This window comes from Leptinotarsa decemlineata, unplaced genomic scaffold (genome assembly GCF_025532065.1).
Source record: "Leptinotarsa decemlineata unplaced genomic scaffold, Ldec_3_MD MMD2_P_RNA_scaffold_12, whole genome shotgun sequence".
In the NCBI taxonomy this organism is placed as follows: domain Eukaryota; kingdom Metazoa; phylum Arthropoda; class Insecta; order Coleoptera; family Chrysomelidae; genus Leptinotarsa; species Leptinotarsa decemlineata.
The window spans coordinates 7,894,144-7,916,334 of NW_027412526.1; the positions used below are offsets into that span (position 1 = coordinate 7,894,144).

General features: G+C 35.8%; 1 protein-coding gene across 2 annotated transcripts in view; it reads left to right on the forward strand.

Moving 5' to 3' along the window:
* Positions 1 to 726: 726 nt before the first annotated feature.
* The window catches only part of LOC111514652 (Krueppel-like factor 7), a 401,142-nt gene continuing 379,677 nt past the window's right edge, over positions 727 to 22,191 (forward strand). For both annotated transcript variants that reach the window (XR_012465097.1, XM_074173646.1), the window contains exon 1: positions 727 to 1,312. Coding sequence is in view for 1 of the 2 variants with exons in the window: in XM_074173646.1 (XP_074029747.1) it covers positions 1,211 to 1,312 (102 nt within the window). In the remaining variant the exon portion in view is untranslated. The remainder of the gene's footprint in view (positions 1,313 to 22,191) is intronic.

The window sequence follows — 22,191 nt, forward strand, 5'->3', positions numbered from 1 at the left end:
TCTAGATTGCCCTCGAGTACGAGATTTGTTTCAAAAATAGTTATGGGAAATCGCGTTATCGTATTGAAAATGAAGATTTTGTCTATCAGTAAGGTAAGATTCTTCCTACTGAATTGCCATCACACTAGATAGGCTGAAAAATTCGTAGGCTAACAGACAGCGCTACTAGTACTAAATCCATATGATTTCAGTTACCCCGGACCTTCAAAAGAGGTACTTATCAACTTCTGAGTACCATTTGGAATCGCTAATGGAAAAAAACGCATGTCCCCATTAAGTGGCCACCCAGGTGACCAGACCTAAACCCACTGGATTAATTTTTGTTGGGTTATTTGGAAAACTAAATTTACAAGCAAAATGCTTTGAAGACTTTGGTGAAGGAACAGATTCATAGATGGTAGAAGTTTACTGTTTACGAATTAATTTTCAAGAAAAAAAATTACTGGGGTACCCATTCGAAGGAAAGTTCATTTTATTTAAAATTCAATGCTCGATTCTTTTCTTTGTTTCTTGCATATCATCAATAAGTGCAAAAAGTTCCACTAGTTTGCCAATATAACCGATTCGTATCTCTAATAATAGAGTTACACTTAATTTGGATATCACTGCATAGAACAAGAGAAATTTTCGTCACATAGGCAACGCCGCAAATAGGTGCAATATCTCATTGGACAAGTTCAAGCTACGACGCAACGGCAGTGCGCATTCGATCGAAGTTATCGCATGGCAGTGGCGCCGTAGTTCGTGGTGGAAGCTTCATGAACATCCCGATCCGTTCCAACCGCACCGAAACCTACGGCGAAAGAAGACGAATGTTCATAGACTAGTCGTGCCGCGAGGCTCTGCTGTAGAGAGAGCATATCTGTGCTCCGTTTCATTAAATACCCAACTAGATTTAAATACCCATCGAAATTGCCAAAATTGGACTGTTTTCACTTGTACGGACTGTATTACTAACCCGTTACTCACCGAGTTCATTCTAAATGCATTTGTATACTTGATAACCGAGTGATTCATTGCTATTTATGTTGCATTTGAGTGTTATTTAGTGAAGTGTTGGTAGGTTAGCTGTTGTCGAACTTTTACATACCAACCTCCTATGATGTTAGGTTAAATAGGTATGCCGACAACGTGTTAGCAAAAACAAACTTGAATCGATCTCATGTGTGTTATTTCCCTAGTGTTGTTGTGAATTTCTGTGAACCTCACGATGGATATACTGCCGAGCGTAGACATTTTCAGGGAATTGCAAGACATCCACGACACGGGATACTTTTCCGCACGGCCTTCTTTAGATGACCACTGGCAACAGGTAAATTATTAATTAACGATATAATGATTCACGTGATGCATGTCTGAGACCCCCCATGTGCATGCCTTCTTGATCTTCGACTTCGAAACCTAAACGTACCCGCATGAAGAAGAGAAACTCCAGACTGGTGGATTCGGAGTTGTTTTGCCATATTTGGCCGAATGGAATTCAGAACGATGTTTTTCCATACCGTGAATCATTCACCGCCTAATATATGCACCTGAACGTATAGATATGTAAATCTCTGTTCGATATACATATTCATAGCTCCTCGGAACTTTTGTAATAACTTCCTTGAAAGATCCCCAAAATCACCGGTCTCTCCACCGTGCATACATAGTTTCGTCTAGGGATTTGGCAGAGATTTTATTGATTTTCGCAAGATTGGAACATAAGGCCTACTGCCGTTCCTAACCTAACTTTGCTGATATTTCAACTTTCAAGGTGTTGTGTTCGGCAGATATGTGCTTGATTATTGCTATCTGCTTGATTTATTAGTTTGTTATTGATTGCGTAGGTGAATCATATGGAACTTTGCGTTGATGTCATATTTACAGCTTATGTCAGACCACTAGCACTTGAATTTTGAACTTTCAAAAATATGTTTCAAAGTGTAACGGCATTTTACGCTTCATATCTTTGTGAACTTATAGAATATGAAATACAAATGTGCCTTTTTTTTATAATAATGAACTTCATGATGGTCAAACAGACTTGATGAATATTTATAAATACATATACAAACATGATTTTCGTCAATTTTCATAATATTATGGTCGTGTCCTGAGTCCTGATGATGCCAACAATTTTACTATTTTGACAAGTGATTTTCACACATGTTCAGCTCTTCATATCTGGAATAAATGACACATCTGTTTACAGTGTTGCCGATATTAGTGTCAATTATGTATTTATAAGATTTTTTGTACATTATATGGGGTTGGAGTAATACGATGAACACTTTTTTGAAAATCATTTATTCAGACTTTTACTGTTTGTCAAAATACATAAATATCGTGAAACTACAAATTTCACCGTTTTTCTAGGATAACCTGAACCTCATATTTCGAAAATAAGATACTGAAAGCAATAATTTTTCGTTGAGTTTTTTTTTTAATGAAAATGGAGGCTAGATTCCTAATGACTGAATCTAGGGTGTTACCACGAAGTTTATTAAAAGTGTATCTAACATTTGTGAAATAATTGTAAAAAAATCATTGAGTAATTGAAATTGTAATTTTTTCTGAAATATAATTTTTTTCCTCAGAAATAATGTGGAAGTAGAAATTTTGAAGTGAATTTCACTTCAATTTTGTAGATACTTACTTTGTTGAAATTTCTTGAATATTTTGTATCTTTATTTCAGACATACTTACTTAAAGCTATAACCAACATATTTCAGGATATACAAAAATCCTGTTGTTGTTCAATGATGAATAATGTATTATATTTACAAATTCGTATTCAAATAAACATCATTCATTAAAATATGTAAATTCATGATAGTTAATAATAATTTTGGAAATGAGACTCCAATTAATTAAATTAATAGACAATGGTGTAGGGAATTCAAAGCTAACTGTTGCTTCTGTTCCGCTGCGATTCATCCACCACATAATAGGTATGCAAATGAATGTATAAATATGCTTTTCTATGACTATTGAAAAAACTTCAAATCATTTTTCTGTTATGTGTTGAGTAAGTGGCCCAAATGATATCGACTTGTGCAACAGATTGTTGGTTGACACTGGAAGTCACAGCATTTTGGAAATGACCTCTGACTTCATGCCTCCAACCGTCAACTACGAACTGCCTTATAAAGTACTGTTCCCGAGTAGAGAAGAATGGATCCTCCGGAAGAAGGAAATATTAAGAGCAGATAGTTGTTGGTTCACAGATGGATCAAAAACACCTTCCGATTCCGGTGCAGGTGTTTTTAATCGCAGACCCAGGACAAAGATATCAACCTGCCTAGGAACCTATGCGACTGTAATTCAAGCGGACATTTACGCTATTGAATTTGGTCGAGTGTGAATAGGTGTGAGCCACAATAAAACCTTGCGGGTTGCGGTGGAGGGTCGAATAGACCCACTCACTTTGAACCTAACTTAACCTAGCCTTACCTTGAGATCAATCACAGATGAACAAATTTATAACTTTACCTTCAGATTTTGCCATTCAAACTATTTGAAATTGAATACTGAAAATAATAAAAATAGAAAATATCTTTTTCTACGGATGCTATACAATGTGCCACTCCTCTCATCGCTTTCATACGTTCAAAACGAAAGATATCTCACGCAGCGGGAAAATATCCGCCATTACAGTGACAAATAATTTCTCACTGTTATCACGATAACCCGAGTCAGTCGTGAATTGTTGCATGTCAGATTGATATGACACGTTCTCCATGTTGACAACGCTACGCCGACAATTCGAGTGCAATATCCAAGTATCCCATTGTCGGCGTTTCCATAACAACAAAACCGAAGCACTGCATATATATTGCTGTCAACTTACCCAATGAAAATAGTTTTATTGTTGATAGTTATAGTATAAACAGTTCAGATTTATCAGAAAGATTGAAATCATCAACATGATGGTCTCAGTACTCGATGCTGAGGAGTAACTGTGCGTGTAAAACTACGCGCATTAGTGCGGCTTTGATTTCAGGCTGCTTAAGCTATTTCAGTTGATGCAGGGGCAGATCTTTTAACTTTAAAACGCCTTGGGTTGAAAATCCAGCAATGTTGCTGAATCTTATATCGACAACTCCATAGCTAACAAAATGAAAATTTCAAAGAGTATAGTAGAATCCATTCAGCCTCCAGTGCCATTAGAACCTGAACACAACAATGCTGTGGAAGCTCAGTACGTTTCCCCATCAACTTCAACTTCGACCGCAGCTAATATTTCAATCACTTACCGAAAACATGTTGAAACAAAATTGTCCACCATTTCCGAAACTATTACTTCTCATTTTTAGAAAATGTGGGTACCTACAGTTTGTCAAATCTAGGAAGAGACTTAGAATTATCTCTCTCTCTCTTTCGCTCGCGTTCGTTGGAAACGATAAGAGTGAGCGAGAGAGAGAGAGAAATAATTCTCAAGTCTCTTCCTAGATTTGACAAGCTCTACAATTTTGTAGATTTCATAACATTTGTTCATTCCTTCCATTGATTACTCCTTCTTCTGCAAGATCAACTCCTAAGCTGGAAGGATCAATCTTCTACATTGAAAATAGCTATATTGATAAAACGTACTAAAAATATCTAAATTGATAATAGGTAAGTAATAAATTGAATTGAATTGATAGACAATGATGTAGACATACCAGAAGGTGTTGTCTGTCTTCTGCTGTTTATGGTTCCACCTTTCTGTAGAATCTGAAGAATTCAATAATATTTTTGCAGATGACGATGTGTAATTGCTTGTAGTAAATATCAGAAAAGAGGACTCAATAAAAATTATTAGGTAGTCTGATAGTTACTATCAAAAAGTAAATAATTGTCGAGATATGGTGTGTATGATAAATGTGACTAAACCGGCATCTCTACAATCAAATTTGGCATTGCCGTTCTTGGTGTTGATGTAATTTACTCATCAGGAATGAAAGAACTTTTTTATTTTTGAAAGAAAATAAACAGAAATCATTTTTTAAACCGAGTAACATAAAGGATGTGTGCAATTTTTATATCTGGGATTACATTGTTCAAAATTAAATACAAAATTAATAATAAATTAATAAATATATGAAAGAGTACCCTACTTTTAGCACCCTACTTTTAGCTACTACCGATGACGTCAGAAGGGAAAGGTTTGAAAATGAACCGTCGTGCTTAAGGGGCATTATGTTTTGATTGGAAAGTGAGATAAGTTTATGTAATGATGGATAATTGAAGAGTAAAATATGAGGTATAATTAATGGACAAAAACATGTATAAACAGAGATATTGTCTGTGTAGAATCTGAGGCCCAGCCATAGTTTATTACTTCCATAAAGTTAGCAAGGCAACTTGCAGAAAAATTATTGAAATATACTTTTTTAATTGTCGAATGATTGTCGAGAATTTGTCGTGAAAGAAAAATAATTGTCGCGCATCTCCTTTTTTTTATAAGGGGTAGCCTTGCTAACTTGATATAAAGTTAGCACAGCACCAGTAGTAAAATTTTTAATATAACTAACTTTCATTACTAGTATTTTTCAAATAATTGTCGTAACCCAATCCATATCAAAAAATGTCCTGAAACGTATTTTTTGGAAAATATTGCGTGTTTCGTGGCATACCTTGTACTATATGGATATTTTGAACCATATGGCAACACCGCAAGAGGCGTATTTGATTTCTTCATATATTTTTTAAAAGGATCGCCAGTGAAAAGTGCCGAAATGAATTTGTAATGTATCTACGTGGAAATTATCGATAACTTTTTTTGTTTCATCTATTTTTGTAATCCTATAATCATGTCGAATATTTTTTGCAATTAGCAACCTATTGACCAATTGTATCTCTTACGACAATCGTTTATAAATAAAGATCAATCAAAAACAAAAGTATTGTTCAATCAGCAGAATTGATATATCGTATGTAGGTATATTAAAGAAGAATTATGAATTTCTCCCAGCAGGCAAAGTGATCTGTTTTTCTGTTAATTATTTTTTTTGCAAAAGACAAATTATTGATCAATTGTCGTACCTCTTCCGACAATTGTTTATGAATGAAAAACAATTGTCGCTTTTCAACATTTTTTTTTAAATAGGTGGCTCTGCTAACTTGATATAAAGTTAGCACGATCATCCCAGTACAGGTCTGTCTGATGATAGACTTTTTCAACAGGAATACATACGACATATCAATTCTGATATTTCGACAATTCATCAATACTTTACTTTTTGAATATCTCTAGAAAAAATTAATGAACGAATAAGATATTTTTATTGCGGCGTTGTCATCTAGCGTAAACTATTTTTAAAATATAACGTAAAGAAAAATACATTTTTTATCGTTTTCTCTGCTAACTTTATATCAAGTTAGCAGAGCCACCTATTTAAAAAAAAAGTTGAAGAGCGACAATTGTTTTTCATTCATAAACAATTGTCGAAAGAGATACGAGAGAGTTGTCTATGGTAAAATAAAATAATTAACAGAAAAACAGATCACTTTGCCTGCTGGGAGAAATTCATAATTCTTCTTTAATAAACCTATATACGATATATCAATTCTGTTGTTTCGACAAAAGAACAATACTTTTGTTTTTGATTGATCTTCATTTATAAACGATTGTTGAAAGAGATACAATTGGTCAATAGGTAGCTAATTCCAAAAAATATTCGACATGATTATTGAATTACAGAAATAGATGAAACAAAAAAAAATTATCGATAATTTCCACGTAGATACATAACAAATTTATTTTAGCAGTTTTCACTGGCGATCCTTTTAAAAAATATATGAAGAAATCAAATACGCCTGTTGCGGTGTTGCCATATGGTTCAAAATATCCAAATAGTATAAGGTATGACACGAAAAATGCTATATTTTCCAAAAAATACGTTTCAGAAAATTTTTTGATATGGATTGAGTTACGACAATTATTCGACAAATAGTAGTGATGAAATTTTTAATATTTCAGTTATATTAAAAATTTTACTATAGGTGCTGTGCTAACTTTATATCAAGTTAGCAGGGCTATCCCTAATAAAAAAAGGATATGCGCGACAATTATTTTTCTTTCACGACAAATTCTCGACAATTATTCGACAATTAAAAAAGTATATTTCAATAGTTTTACTCCAAGTTGCCTTGCTAACTTTTTGGAGGTTAGTTCATTATCTATACTAATTTTTTGTAGGCAACTTAACTTCCGTATACATATCTCATTTTTGGAAACCTGTTAAGTAGTTATCCAACTTAATTTTTTTAAATCTGTAAAAATAAGTTGTATCGATGAATTTTTCATGTATCACTAGAGTGCCGTCCGGCTCCGCACGGGTGCAATGCTTATGCTAAATATGAATTCACCCACCGGAAATTTAAGGGTATAGAGAAACGGTGATGAAAAGATAACTATAATTTAGCAAATCGCGTTTTTTCCCCGCGCCTAGCGCCATGCAAAGTTGGAATATTTAAAACTCCTTTTTTATTGCACATTATCAACCTTTGCTAGATCAACATGTTACAACTGCATAATAAGGCCACACTTTGACTGCTGTGCCACACTGATGTATCTATTCAACCAAAATCAAATGGGACAGTTGCAGAAACTACAAAATCGAGGTATACGAATCATTTTGAGATGCCACCAGTACACCCCTATTGAATCTATGTTGAATACTCTACGGTGGCAGCCGGTACATAAAAGACTGTATCATTTGAGCATGATTTTTATTTTCAAAATTACGAGTGGGATACAACCAGCCTATCTTATCAGATATTTAGTTCGAAATTCATATAACACAACAATCTTGAATCCTAAAATCTGTTTTTCCGTTAATCAGCTGTCGCCCCCATACGAACGACAACTCTCAGAAGTTGAGAAACTTGTGCGAGCTAAGGACTGATGAGGTCTTACCTTTTAACGTGTGATTTCTAGAACATGTAATACATTTTATATATCCCGAACAAACTATAAGAGTGGAATGCATTCATTGTTCTTCAAAGGCCTAGATCTAAAGTCTATCCAAATCCAAGATAGAGTAAAACAAAACAAAACCGAAGCGTTATGTTCACGTGACCGCCCTGTGTCAGATGGAAAGGGCAGCGTTCATTGGTGAATTTGCCTTCTTGGTACGAGTTCGGTACCAGCACAGGGTTGTAATCAGTCGTTTGCTTGTTTGAGTGGCGTGCGTTATAGTATATTGTTTAAAATTGTTTTCCAAGATGTCCAGTACAGACACTGCTGATGACACTGTTAGCTATCCTCTGAGTCCAGCCAGGAAACGATTCAAAAAAAGACATTTGAGTGTTGAGATGAAAGAAGTGATTTTAAATGTGTTCAAGAAAGAGATGGAAGAAATTGAGACATCGACTGTCGACGAAGTCTTATCGAAAGTTTCCGATAAAATTGGAGTGTGTTGCGCTTCAATTTACAATGTTTTACGGGAATATAAACAGAATTATACATTTTCCAAACCGAATACAAATCAGAATCGTCAAACCATTATAAAATCAATAGATGATGCTGATAAACATGCAATCAGGAGGAAAGTGCATGAGTACTTTTTCAGAAATGAAATACTCACGATAGACAAAGTAAGACAAAGTACTCACAGAAATAAATGAAGATGTTTTATTGCCAAGTTTTAAGCGGTCAACATTCCATAAAGTATTGAAACATTTGAATTTTGTATGGAAAAACGAGGGCGCAATAGTTTATTACTGGATAGAGAGGAAATTGTGTTATGGAGGAGAGAGTATTTGACCAAAATTAAATATTATAGGGAACAACAGAGAACAATTTATTCTATGGATGAAACCTGGGTTAATGCTGGTCATACTATCCCTAAATTATGGGTCGATGAAACTGTGACCTCATCTAGGAGGGCCTTTCTAGATGGACTATCCACCGGGTTAACAAATCCATCAGGTAAACTTATATTTACTACTAAAAATTGTCAAGGAGCGCAAGCTTGAATACCAAAAATATATAGTCGATGAGATGGCAGCAGGCCAAAACAAAATTGTCCTTCGCCTGCCTCCATACCACTGCGAGCTCAATCCCATCGAGTTAATATGGGCGGATGTGAAGAATTTTGTAGCTCAGCATAACAATACGTTCAAATTTGCAGATCTCAAAGTACTTTTTGATGAGGCTTTGAAAAGAGTCACAGCGGAGAAATGGGAGAAGTGTGTTCGGTATGTGATATCGGAAGTCGAGACAAAGATGTGGAAGCTTGATAACATAATAAAGGCACAAATCGAGCCACTGATAATTCAGATTGGTGAGGATGACACTACTGGTGAAGAGACAAATTCATCCTGTTGAATAATTTTGATTAATATTCCTTTTGATTTTACATAAAATAAAAATTATCAATAAAGACATAATTACGTCTCTTTTCATATAATGCTTGAGTGCGCTGTGAAAAATCCAATGAAAATCTTTTTATATTACACATATTATCTGCATTTTTCCCGTTGAACTGCAAAACTTGTGTATGTCACTCGTTATTATAAAAAAGTTTTCCTAAGTATGATGTAGCATTTGCGATCAACAAGATGTTGGTTCTGAATAAGACCCTGGCCAATTCTTGGGATTTTCAATATCACGTGCGTAGGGCATGTCATATTTACATCCACTCTATCTTGGATTTGAATTTGCTTTAGATAGTTTCAATAAGTTACCTGATGGAATAAAACATGTAAACGGTACATATTTTAAAAAAACCGAAACACGTCAAATTGAAATTATAATTTGACATAAACGGAAAAATGCTACCATTAAATGAACAATACCTGTCAAATTTGGTTACAAAAAATGCAGACTCTCATCTTACATTTTAGAGTTTAGTGTGGCTTAAGTTATGCCACGTCCTGTATAATAATAAACATTCTACGAACGTTTTCTGAAAGCCCATTGAAAGTTTAAAAATCGAAAATTATTCACTTCAGAACCCACTTGATATCCAGACAGAATTACCAAATTTCTCAGAATTCATCGCCTTGAAAGGCATCACAAATGTAATATTGATTGTAATCAATACCGATATTTCACTAAGCTCTCAATCTCGTTATAAAGTAATCATCGCCAGTAATGATTATTTATGACAGAAGGTTTATTGTTTTTCCTCGTACATGATGTTACTCATTAATAATTTCGAAGAACTGTTTATGTGGAGACTTCGCTTTGTGGTACTGAATCTGGTGAATACCTAGAATTTTTTGATCTGAGTTTTACGTACTCAAAGTTGCTCAGAAATACCTTATTGCTTGAGTACCAGTGTTGAATATTTATTTTCGACTGCTAAAATGTAGTTTGAGTATCAAGTGACACGTTTTTTAAGGTTCTAGAACGTTTTCTTCAAGGATAAAACACAAGCACTTCAGGAAAATCCTTAATGCACGAAAGTAGCGATTCACATTGGATTTGATTCCCTGGAGATTAATTCCATTTGGAAAACGTTCTCAGAAAGTTTATTCCACATAAACGCAGTGCTGCAGATGAAAGAGTTCATAAACAGTGAAGTTCAGGGTGTACTGAGATGAACCCCAAAACGATGAGCAGCCACAGTCCGTCGTGTATTTCTGATATGTACCTCTCTTGGTGGAATCAAATGTGCCAGGTCACTTAAACACTTCCCGTGAAAGTATCTATAGAAGAGGGACAAATATCCAACCTTTTTTAGATGTTCCAGGCTATCAAGGTTGCACGTGATGTTCGCGTCTTCAATCAGGCGGATGGCTCTTTTCTGGATGGAATACAGCAATTTCAGGATATATTTGGGGGCGGAGCTCCATGCCCGAGAACAATACTCCAAAGAAGGTCTACACTGGTAAAAATTTTTCCACCGGTACCGGTGGCAATTTAATTACCGCCCATATTAGCGAGAAATTACTTTCGTGTGTGATCTTACATTCCATGCGGAATATTACTTTGTAATTCTACCCCGAAGACAAGTGTGGAATTTTTCAGTGTAATTTTTCATTTTGAGTGTACTTTTGTGTTGAAATAAAACTTTATAGGGTAAATTTGCGATATAAATTTATATCGAGATATTACACTCTTGACAGAATTTTACAGTAAAATTTTACACTCTTATATAATTTCACAGTGGAATTCTATACTCTGATAAAATTTTACGGTGTAATTTTTCATTTACGGGTTATATTACCTTGCGATATTCCGTTGTAAGAAGGTCCGTATTCAGAGTAGTTTTGAAGATAATGATACCTCAATCGGATGTTGACTCTTGACTCTTAAATGACCATTTTTCCTCATAATTTAGATAATTGAATGCACAAGACATATTACACATTGATATATTAAAAAAATATGTATATACAAAATTAGTTCATATACATTCTTGGAATAAAATTCTACAAAACATTTTTTTTTCATTTTCAAAAAAGTCAAATAACAGTACAAAATAAAAAAACCATTCTTCAAATTAACACATTTTCTTTCTTGCTCATGGTGGTATTATTCGGAAAGAGAAATGAAAGTAATATTCCTTTTTCTATTTTCCTCAATTCCTGTTATTATCCTAAAAGAGAAATGAAATATCAAATGAATAGGTTTAGAAATCTAAAAACACAGTAATGAAATACAGTATGAAATAATTCGCGATGTGAGGTTAGGATATACTTGTAATAAAAAACACTCTATAATGCATAACGAGAAAACTCAATGAATTCATCTGTTTATTGGACTAGTTATTGAATTTTTACAAGAAATTTACTCACTTTCTTTACTTATTTTCACCAACAACAAAAATATTCCAATGCACACGTCAGACAAACCGATGTGCTTCTGTAGACAAGAATGAACAATACAATAATCGCTCACAAATACAAGCGTGATTTTATATTCGATAAAGAGATGGCTAAAATTTACATTTCACTAAGGGAGAATACCCATCGTCCAGTTAGTAATTCTCTTCACATGAAATAATACGTTATGATTTCACACATATATTAGATGAATATTTAATTCTCAATGAAAAGTACATTGCCTACTGAAATTACGCTCGGGGATGTGAATTATTCAATAGAGAGAGTATATTTTCAATAAAACTGAAGTAATTTTTTTCGTTCGAAATGAAAATTCCGAGGTAGATTTCAATCATTTTTCCCGGTGTAATCTGAGCTTTATAAAGCATCAAAAGTTGCTAAGGTGTGTACAGTTTTCTGGCCTGGAACAGTGTTCCAAGCTTTTAGAAGCGGCTTTTGCATTTCCAGCGACATGATTGTGCCAAGACATATTGGTGTCCATTTTAACCCCCAACAAACTAATCGAAGCAGAAAGCGGAATTGTCTGACCTGTATTTATTTTACTTTCTTGGAGAAAACCGATGCCTGGGTTTTTGTGGAATTGAATTCTAGATCCTCATTAAGATATGCAACCTCCTGCTGCCGGTGAAGAACGTAGACCGGTAGTGGTTTAAACGAGTTTTAAAAGCGTTCCAATAGTGTTTTTATTATTCCATTTGGAGTAGTATTACTTTGTCTTGGCCTGTGTAATTGGACTTTTCATTTATTGGTCTGCTGTGCTTGCTGAGAAACTGTTGATTTTGTCAGTCTTAGACATCTTCCCTGCAGTTTTCACTACAGAGCAACTAGATCATCTGGTGGCCTTGTAGTTGCAACTGGATTGCTATGGTCGTGATAGCCAAAAGCGAAGAGAGTCTAACGACCACTGCAAATACTGCACTTCAGAATGTATCAAAATGTTTACAAGAGAAGGTACTTGAACTAGCCCCAGAAAAAACAGAGCGGCCTTCCTAACAATCAAAAGAAAAATAATAAACTCTGTACGATCTGAGGCACACGGTGTTGCGGTGCTTCCAAAAAATCAGGAAAATACCTTGGAGCCTCGCTAGAAACTAAGCTGACCTTCGCTGAACACATCGAAAGAGTTTCACAAACAGTGGAAAAAAAAGGGCTGACGTCATTGTTCTCCCTCATGCCAAATATAGGAGGAGCTAGAATATTCAAGAAGAGTATTCTTGAGTGCAGCCCAGTGTCAAATATTGTATGCCCCACCAGCCTGGCACACGGTGACCAGTAACAAAAAAACATGTGTTGAAACTGGCCAGCATTCAGCGCAAACTCTGTATTAGGGTATGCTCCGCCTATAGAACAATACCTACAGATGCAGTAGGGGTTACAGCTGGGATTCCCCCCAGAGAATTTCTTATTGGGAGGGAGTGACAGAGTAACCGCAACAAGCAACCTTGTCACACTGTGGTCCAGGCAGAAGTAGCGGCCATCGAACACTGTATAGGGAAAATAATCATCCAGAAGGTCACAAATGAAACCATTGCCATTTTCTTCGACAGCCAGGCGGCAATTAAGGCGCTCAGCTCATTTCAAGTCTTCTTAAGATTGGTGGGAAGCTGTCTGAGCGCTCTCAAGGAGCTGAGTACCCAAAATAGGGTCACTCTAGCTTGGGTATCTGGGCATGAGAGTCACAAGGGCAATGAGGAGCCCTCGAAGGCGCATCCAAGGCTAAGCTCGGCCCAGAACCCTTCTGCGGGGTAGCGGAAGCATGTATAAAGACATCCATAAATTCATGGATGCAAGCCGAATCGAGAGATTGGTGGAATAGGCTCCCAGGAATGAGGCAGGCGAAAGAGTTCATGAAGAAACCATCGCCCAGATTCACGGAAGACCTGCTGAACTACAACCGTAAGGTTATAAGGGTAGTGGTGGGTCTACTAACAGGGCATTAGCCGATTTAGGAAACGTATGAGCAACATGGGTCTGACAGAAGAAACACAATGCAGGTTCTGTCAAGAAGGGGAAGAAACCGCACTGCATGTGCTCTGTGAATACGAAGCAATATCAAGGTTGAGACACGCAAGATGCGGGAAAGAGAAACCAGAAGCTGCCAGGTATATGAAGGGGTCAGTGTCAAGGCTATGGAGCAAAGTAATATATTGAATTCTCGGTTTTTTCTAATAAGTATATAAATACACAATAAAATAGAGGGTTGGAGACAATATAGATCCCTGAGGAACACCAGCGTTGATGGTAAAAGTATTCGAGAGATATTCATCGACGGCTACTTGCAGGAACGTTCTTTAAGGAAGCTGCAGAGACATACACAAAAATTATCCGACAAGTACTAGCGTTTTGGGGCAAAATTTGAAAAGAAAGTAGTTCCGTAATTTTCCACGACGAAATTCTTGTTATGATATTTACTTGGGGTTCGTTTTTAAAACAACAACACTAATAATACTCAGACTTTTATTTACTTGAATACACAACTGCCGCACTGATTATCATTCACTTAGAATACTCGCTTGCTTGAGACTTCGAACACTCTTACTACTACTACTCTCTGCCGAAGGAACTCGCTCTTTTATAGTAAGATCGATGTATCTAGAATTTCTAGAAATTCCATATCCATCGCGATGTTTCGCTCTCAGGATCGACGTTGGAATTCTTTGATCGAGACTTCTCCAGTTACCGCCTAGGGAGGCGGTAATTGGACTGTAGTCAGCTGCGGCGTTAGGGATTTTGTAACAATATAAAGAATTTCATGGATTTTTTCATGAAAACAGCTGAAAGTTACGGCCTGGTCACGGGGATCGGCGGTGCGAACGACGAAGCGGGGAGCGAGGCGACCATTCGCGCGACACCGTTTGCAGGCCACGGGCAGTCACGTTCGCCGTCGCGTCCTATAGCGAAATGTCTTTATCGAAATTATCTCGATATTGCTTAGAAAGTAATAGTTTTTTGGTTCAAGACCTAATATTTGGAAGAGATTGTGGAGTACATGATTTGAATTAGAACCGCGTTATAGATGGAGCATTCCACAAGAAGTACGAGAAATACAGATTATATCCAGAAAAATGTTTTGAGTATACCAGTATGAGTACCTATTGAAACCTTCGATTATGTTCTTATGAATATTCAACCAGAATTGGAGAAAAAGTTAATGCGAATAGAATTTTAAGCGCCGCTGAAAAAATTTTTTTGACATCAACTAAATTTGCCCAAAATATCATCAGCTAATTAAATTTTACCGTGTATATTATTATTTCATGAAATAAAAACACTTTAAGATATTTATATTGTTTATTGCAAAAATCTAAATTAAATGACAGTAATTTTTCGTACAACTAAAACAAAAAACAACTTCTAACGTGCAATTGACGGTAGAATGAATAATGAATATCTAACTTTTCAATCAGTCTTTTATTCAGCAATAAACTGAGTATTTTTGCAGGTTTGTCATAGCCAGTAATCAAGGTAATTATTTCCTTGTACCTAGTAGATTGTACTTCTCCTAGTACCCTTCTGTGATCGATGTATTGATCCGCCACTGGAAGTTACATATTTTGTGGTAGTTGGGCTCAGAAAAAATCACAGAGATTCACTTTCAGGTTCATGAATATTGTATTCATGAATATAAATTCGTGTTTGGGTGGGTGTACACAGCTTTCAAGGATTATTAAAAACCACATATACTTTCAGCGCTCAACGTAAATGGGGACAACAATGTAGCAGTAAATTTAACACAAAATGTAACGACCACTCTGAAAAACACGTTCTGTTGTTTGCTTTTCAAATTGTTATTATTCGAAACGTTGTTTTGTTTTACTGCATTTTTTATACCGGGTGATCAGAAGAGTGATTTTGATTTTGTACAGTTGCAAAGAAGGAATGAAGTCGATGACATTTTTTTTGGAAACCGTGATTTTTCAAACTTTAATTTCCATTGTGGTGTATACAGAGTTCTCTAAAGCTTTCGATAAAATTAGTCATGCGATTCTCATTCATAAGCTGTCTGGTGTGGGTATTATTCATCTTTCGAAATCATATCAGAGGAAGCAGAATTTCTACTATAATGGTTTCTCTTCAAATATTTATTCTACCACTAGTGGAGTCCCTCAGGGATCCAATCTTGGACTAGTGCTTGTTTTACTCGTCAAAAATGATTTATGCAACACATTTCACTGCAATAGATACATTTTTGCAAATAACTTGAAGTTATACACCTCTATTATCGATATAGCGGTGCAGCCAAATGTGAAGATGGGCAACACTTGTTTGCCGAAAGCAGGAAACAACACAAACGTACGGAGTCAACAACAGGAGCCAACCGCACATTTGTGGTTCCAGTGAAGTCCTAGAATTCCCAGGCTACATCTAACACGACCACGTAGGCAGCTATAGCTACATGCGTGACTTCCGGGTCCAAGATATGAATACAAATAGCTGATGAGGCCAATAGCCAGAAACACGTGTCCGCGGTTTGCCCCCCTGTTTGGAGTGTTGTATCCACGAATTTTTCATTTTTGATTTATATCATGCACACTCGATAAAATCGCTATTTGTATTCATATCCTGGACCCGGAAGTCACGCAGGTAGCTATGGCTGCCTACGTTGTCGTGTTAGATGTAGCCTGGGAATTTTAGGTCTTCTAACTGGAACCACAAATGTGCGGTTGGCTTCTGTTGTTGACTCCGTGCGTTTGTGTTGTTTCCTGCTTTCGGCAAACAAGTGTTGCCCATCTTCACACTTGGCTGCACCGCACTGATGAGGCCAATAGCCAGAAACACGTGTCCGCGGTTTGCCCCCCTGTTTGGAGTGTTGTATCCACGAATTATTCATTTTTGATTTATATATATATATATATATATATATATATATATATATATATATATATATATATATATATATATATATATATATATATATATGCATATAGTATCGATGAAACGTAGAACGAGCACTATCAGAGATTCAGGTGTCCATTTTGATTATTAACTTACTTTTACTGTGCAAAACGCCACTTTCCCTCAATGGTGAGGTCATTCCATTTGGAACGAAGGTGAAATATCTTGGCATTGTCCTTGGTAAAAAACTCATCTGGAACGCTCACTTGGAAAACGTTTTACTCAAAGCCAGAGTGTCCCTATGGACATGTCGAAGGATTTGTGGTAAAATTTGTGGTTTAGGCCCCAAACAAATCCATTGAATTTATGTGGTGATTGTCAGACTAATGATCACTTATGGTGCAATTGCTTAGTGGCTGAAGACTTTACAGAAAACGGTCTAGGCGAAGCTCTCTGGCTTACAGAGACAGGCTTGTTTGGCCATCAGTGATGCCATCATTACCATAGCGTTAGCGGCCATGAAAATCCTTCTAGATCTACGTCCTCTTCACACCTTTCTGGAAACAGAGAGAGGTTAGATGGACTACATAAAGACTTGTGCACATTGCCAATTGTACAAATCAATTTAATGCAGAGTGCAAGAGACTGTTGGTTGGCACTGGAAGTCCCAGCATTTTGGAAATGATCTCTGACTTTACGTTTTTAACTGTCAAGTACGAACTGCCTTATAAAGTACTGTTCCCGAGTGGAGAAGAATGAATCCTCCCGGAGAAGGAAATATTAAGAACAGGTAGTTGTTGGTTCACAGATGGATCAAAAACACCTTCCGGTTTTGGTGCAGGTGTTTTCAGTCGCAGACCCAGGACAGAGTTATCTACCTGCCTAGGAACTTATGCGACTGTATTTCAAGCGGAAATTTTTGCTATTGAATTGTGTGCGGAGAGATTGAAAGAATCCAACCTCATACACAAGTTAATAAAAATATTCTCGGACAGTCAAGCTGTGTTGGAAGCTCTTGGCTCCTACCGAGCAACGTCTAAATTGGTAGCAAATTGCCAAAAACGACTCTCCCCGATAGGAAGACGTTACAGATTGTCTCTGGTCTGGAATCCTGACCATACTGGCCTGGAAGGCAATGAAGCTGTTGACTCCCTTGCAAAGGAGGGTGCTGCAAGCAGCTTCATCGGACCAGAACCTGCCATTGGCATCGCTTTAGGCTTTGCCAAACAAAGATTGAAGATTTATGGACTTCTGGCAGAATCTTCCAGGATTGGTTCACTCCAAGGCGTTTATTCACGCCTTGGTATCACCCTTTGGTATCACCCTTCAAAGCGTGATACCAAACAGTTGGACTACAGTAGGAATGAACTACGATGTCTAACAGGCCTTCTTACAGGTCACTGACATTTGAATCATCATATGCAGACTCGGACAGTAGGAAGACAGTGTGTGTCGCCTCTGTTTGGAAAATGTTGAAACAGCAGAGCACATATTTTGTGCATGCCCCGCTGGGGGCCGAATCAGGTTTTTATAGTTAGGCAGAGCCGTACTCTTACCATCTGACCTGAAGGACCACTCACCATACAAACTAATCGGCTTCGTTAAGAAGCTGGGTTTATTTGGTCGAGTGTGAATAGGTGTGAGCCGCAATAAACCCTTGCGGGTTGCGGTGGAGGGTCGAATAGACCCACTCACTTTTGACCTAACCTAATCTAACCTACTTTTACTGTTACTGTTAACTCTCTGTAACATTTTGTCAGAAGTTGTAAAAGTTTCAATAATATTTTATCTCTAACTTCCCTATACTCTGGATTAGTAAGGTCAAAGTTAGATTATGGGTCCTTAATATGGAATACCATTGATAATCAGTATATATCAAATATTGAGAATTCAAAATAAGTTTTTGAAATACTTAAGTTTCAAAACTGCTGTTGTGTATCCTCGAGGATATTACAGTTATATCGAACTGTCGCGAACATTTGATTTTTTGAAAAAAAGAAGAAGAAAACAAGCATCTGTTCTTTTTTTTACATAAGTTGTTGAATGGTAGAATTGGTTCTCCGGAATTACTTTCTGCAATAGATTTTCTTATACCAAGATCAGCATCTAGAAACAATACCACTTTTTTGTGCAAAAGAACTCAAACCGATTCTTTGTCTATATCACCAGTTAAAATTTAGGAGCTCTGCAGTTTTCTGCTTCACCGCTTCCATCGACTCAAATTGGGTCCCTTTAAAAGTAGATTTTATCTTCGGAAACAAAAAAAGTCGCATGGTGCCAAATCTGGCGAGTACGGCGCGTGTTCCAGCACTGGACTGGGTTTATCGGCCACAGATAGCTCGCTATTGGCAGGTGTGTTATCCTGGTGCAAAATCCACGAGTTGTTCTTCCACAACTCGGGCCGTTTCTTACAAACTCGTTGTCGCAGTGTTGCCAAAACTGACAAATAGTAAGTCTGTAAGCATGTTTATGCTTGAGAAAGCTATTGTATAGCAAAACACGTGTCGCGGTTTTTGTAAAACTGGACAACTGGACAAGACCAAAAATATAGAATAAACCGATACTCTTCAAATGAATTACAATTTTTGATCAGTCAGGTTTTCAATATACCGGATGTGTGATGAAAAGCAATAATTTTCATCAATATTCTATTCGAAGTTTACCACCGTAGGGCAGCTGTCTTGGATGAAGTACGTGACATGATTTCGTAACACTCATATATACTAAATGAGATTCCAAGGTCTTTGCTACGATCTGTGCCGTTGACATTTGCCAATTGAAGCGAACATTAATTAGAGAAAGTTTGGTGGTTCAAAATGTTTCATATATATCATGATTTCAGTCGTGAGATTGCTGGTCAAAAGTTTTATTCTTTTTATCAATTAATAGAGGAAAGAATAAGGTTGTCCATCAAAATAATGTTTCACAAAGAAGTTCCACCGACTCTGGTTATTAATTTGTTGAGTGAAACGACGGCTCTTTATTTTTGGTAGCACATAAAAGTCACACGGAACCATGTCTGGCAAATATAGAGGCTGTGACATCGCTACTGTATTGTTTTTGGTCACAAATCGTGACGTTATTTCCGTTTTGGTTCACGCAAACGGCGTGTATAATGCATGATAATTAAAAATTAAAACAGTGCTATTTCACATAACTTTAGTTAATCTTCATTGAGGTGACATTCGATTCGTAATTTCACACAGAGTTATTTATAATTTGAGCCAAGTTTCGAAAACAAATAGGTTGAAAATTGAAAATAATTCAGTTAAAGGGAAAGGTGTTTGTTTTTTGCAAATATTGCAGATAGTGAAATTTTGAAGAAAAGATCGTTACTCAAAAGAATGCTTATCTTTCCAAATTTTTAGTTTTATCGAATTGAATGATAAGAAATGAAAATAAAAATAGATAATTGATGAATAGTTGAATAAAAAAGTCAAAATTGAATCCTAATTTTCATTCTTTCTTGGAGCTGTTCCTTGAAAAAATCTAAAAAGATTCCCGCTGAAAAAATTGAAAAAATTCAGATTTTCATGCATTGATGAAAAACTTTAACAAAAGTAAGGGAAACTATTTTTTTCAATATTTTAAATGTTTCCCCATTAATAAAAGCTACATTAATATAATTTTTAAAATTTTTATTCTCAATGTTATAAATGATGCATTGTTTGAGATATTTGAATTTTTTTGAGAATCTGATAATCAAATGATGAATAAAGAATCATTCTGAAAAATGTGTTACATAAAATCGCATTTGTTAGTTCTTCATATATTTCATAAAGATACATATTAAGTTGTTTTTATTCGATTTCTTAATTTGTTTTTCAGCATTCAAAAAAAAGTGTGAAAATATATTTACTCACAATAAATTGTTTATTAATAAACATCAAAAATAATATATTTTTCAGAATACAATAAAACAACAAAAATTATTGAAAAAATGGATACACAATGTGGATATATGCTGGCAAACATAAATAGTTAATAAATAAATGCGTTTTTATAAAAAAAGATTATTTTTTAAATTATTTCACAATCATTATTTGATTATTAGATTCCCCTCAAAAAATTCAATTATAAACAATGCATTTATTATAACAATTTTCAAACAATAATGAATGAATGAAAAATGATCAAATTTATCTTTCATTTGTCAAACCAATTAGAATATTTGGAAAAAAACTTCAATGCTTTATTTTCAGTTTTTAACATCTTTGATTGTCCATAAATAAATTGAAAATTGATTTTTTTTGTTGGAATATACAACAAGCGAATTATAGAAATGTTTATATTCTCAACTCGTTGATCTAACCTTTCATGACGCATATTTGTTGATTTGAGCAAACGCTTGAATCGGTTCTTTAATGAAGTATTTCATCACTTTTTTTGTTTATTCATCTACAATTCAGTTCGTGGCGATTGAATGTAAAACATATAGTTTTTTCAGTGACCATTACCAGAATTGTTTCATTTCAGGTGCCTTCAATTCCGTAGCCCAGATAATTATTTTAACTTCTTGATTTTTTCCAGTGGAGGTCTTTTGGAAAGTCTCAAAAAATAGCTCCAAAAATGGAATTCCTTGTGATTCAACTTATCATTTCGTGAACAACTGAATCGTCAACTCCCTATTCCTCTATTCACAGAGGAGCAATTTCCCCAGTTTAAAATGCCATATTTCAGGTGGGAGTGGAAATTAGCATGATGCAGGATCAGCAGCATCTCTTCACTACAATGATTTGTCATAAACCTCGAAGAGTAGCACGGCTTTCGCAGTGTCAATATGTGGGGTCCAGATTAAGTTTGCGTCAAAAGTTATACCCAGTGTTTTAACCGATGTTGACATTTCTATTTCACTGGGGGTACCATCAAAAAGTCTGCAGTTTAGATTGTACCCACGCAGAGTAATTAACATAGCATCTTATGAGGTCATTTGCATAAACTACATAGAGAAATGGTCCCAGGATCGAGCCTTGCGGAACTCCTTGCTTTAAACCCTAGAAAAGAAGGGTGTAAAATCTTATTATTCTATTATCACGTTTATTTTCAATTTCACAAGAAAAATTGTAATAAATAAGTTTGTTTAGAATTGAATATCCTTCAATTTTGGCCTTCATCAATTTTTTCGTAGGATCGTTATTCTTCGATTTATACCCGAGGAAAGAAGAGGGTAAAATCTTATCATTGTAAGTGAGGCACCGTCATCAATCCAACAAAGTTGAAAGTAAATGAACTCGTGTCTAAGTATGCATTTTTTCGAATCGATAACCGTACGCGAAGCTACCTATATTCAAAAAGCGATTTCTGATGACTGGGTTATTCCATTTGAACGTTGTGGTGTGGAATGTGGTAATGTTTGTTTACCTTATACGTTAAGATAAGGACGATAATATAAGACCATAAATCCACTTGCGCAACACCAATGAGATCACTGCATACCTTATGTTCACAGAATGTGTTCGACGAAAAAAAACCGGTTGCGCTATTAACATTAGTAGGCATCTTTGCAATTGCATAAAGGTTACCTACATAACATTTATATGTACCGAGTGAATGATTGGAAATTAACACGCTTTTATCAGATTCACCTGTATG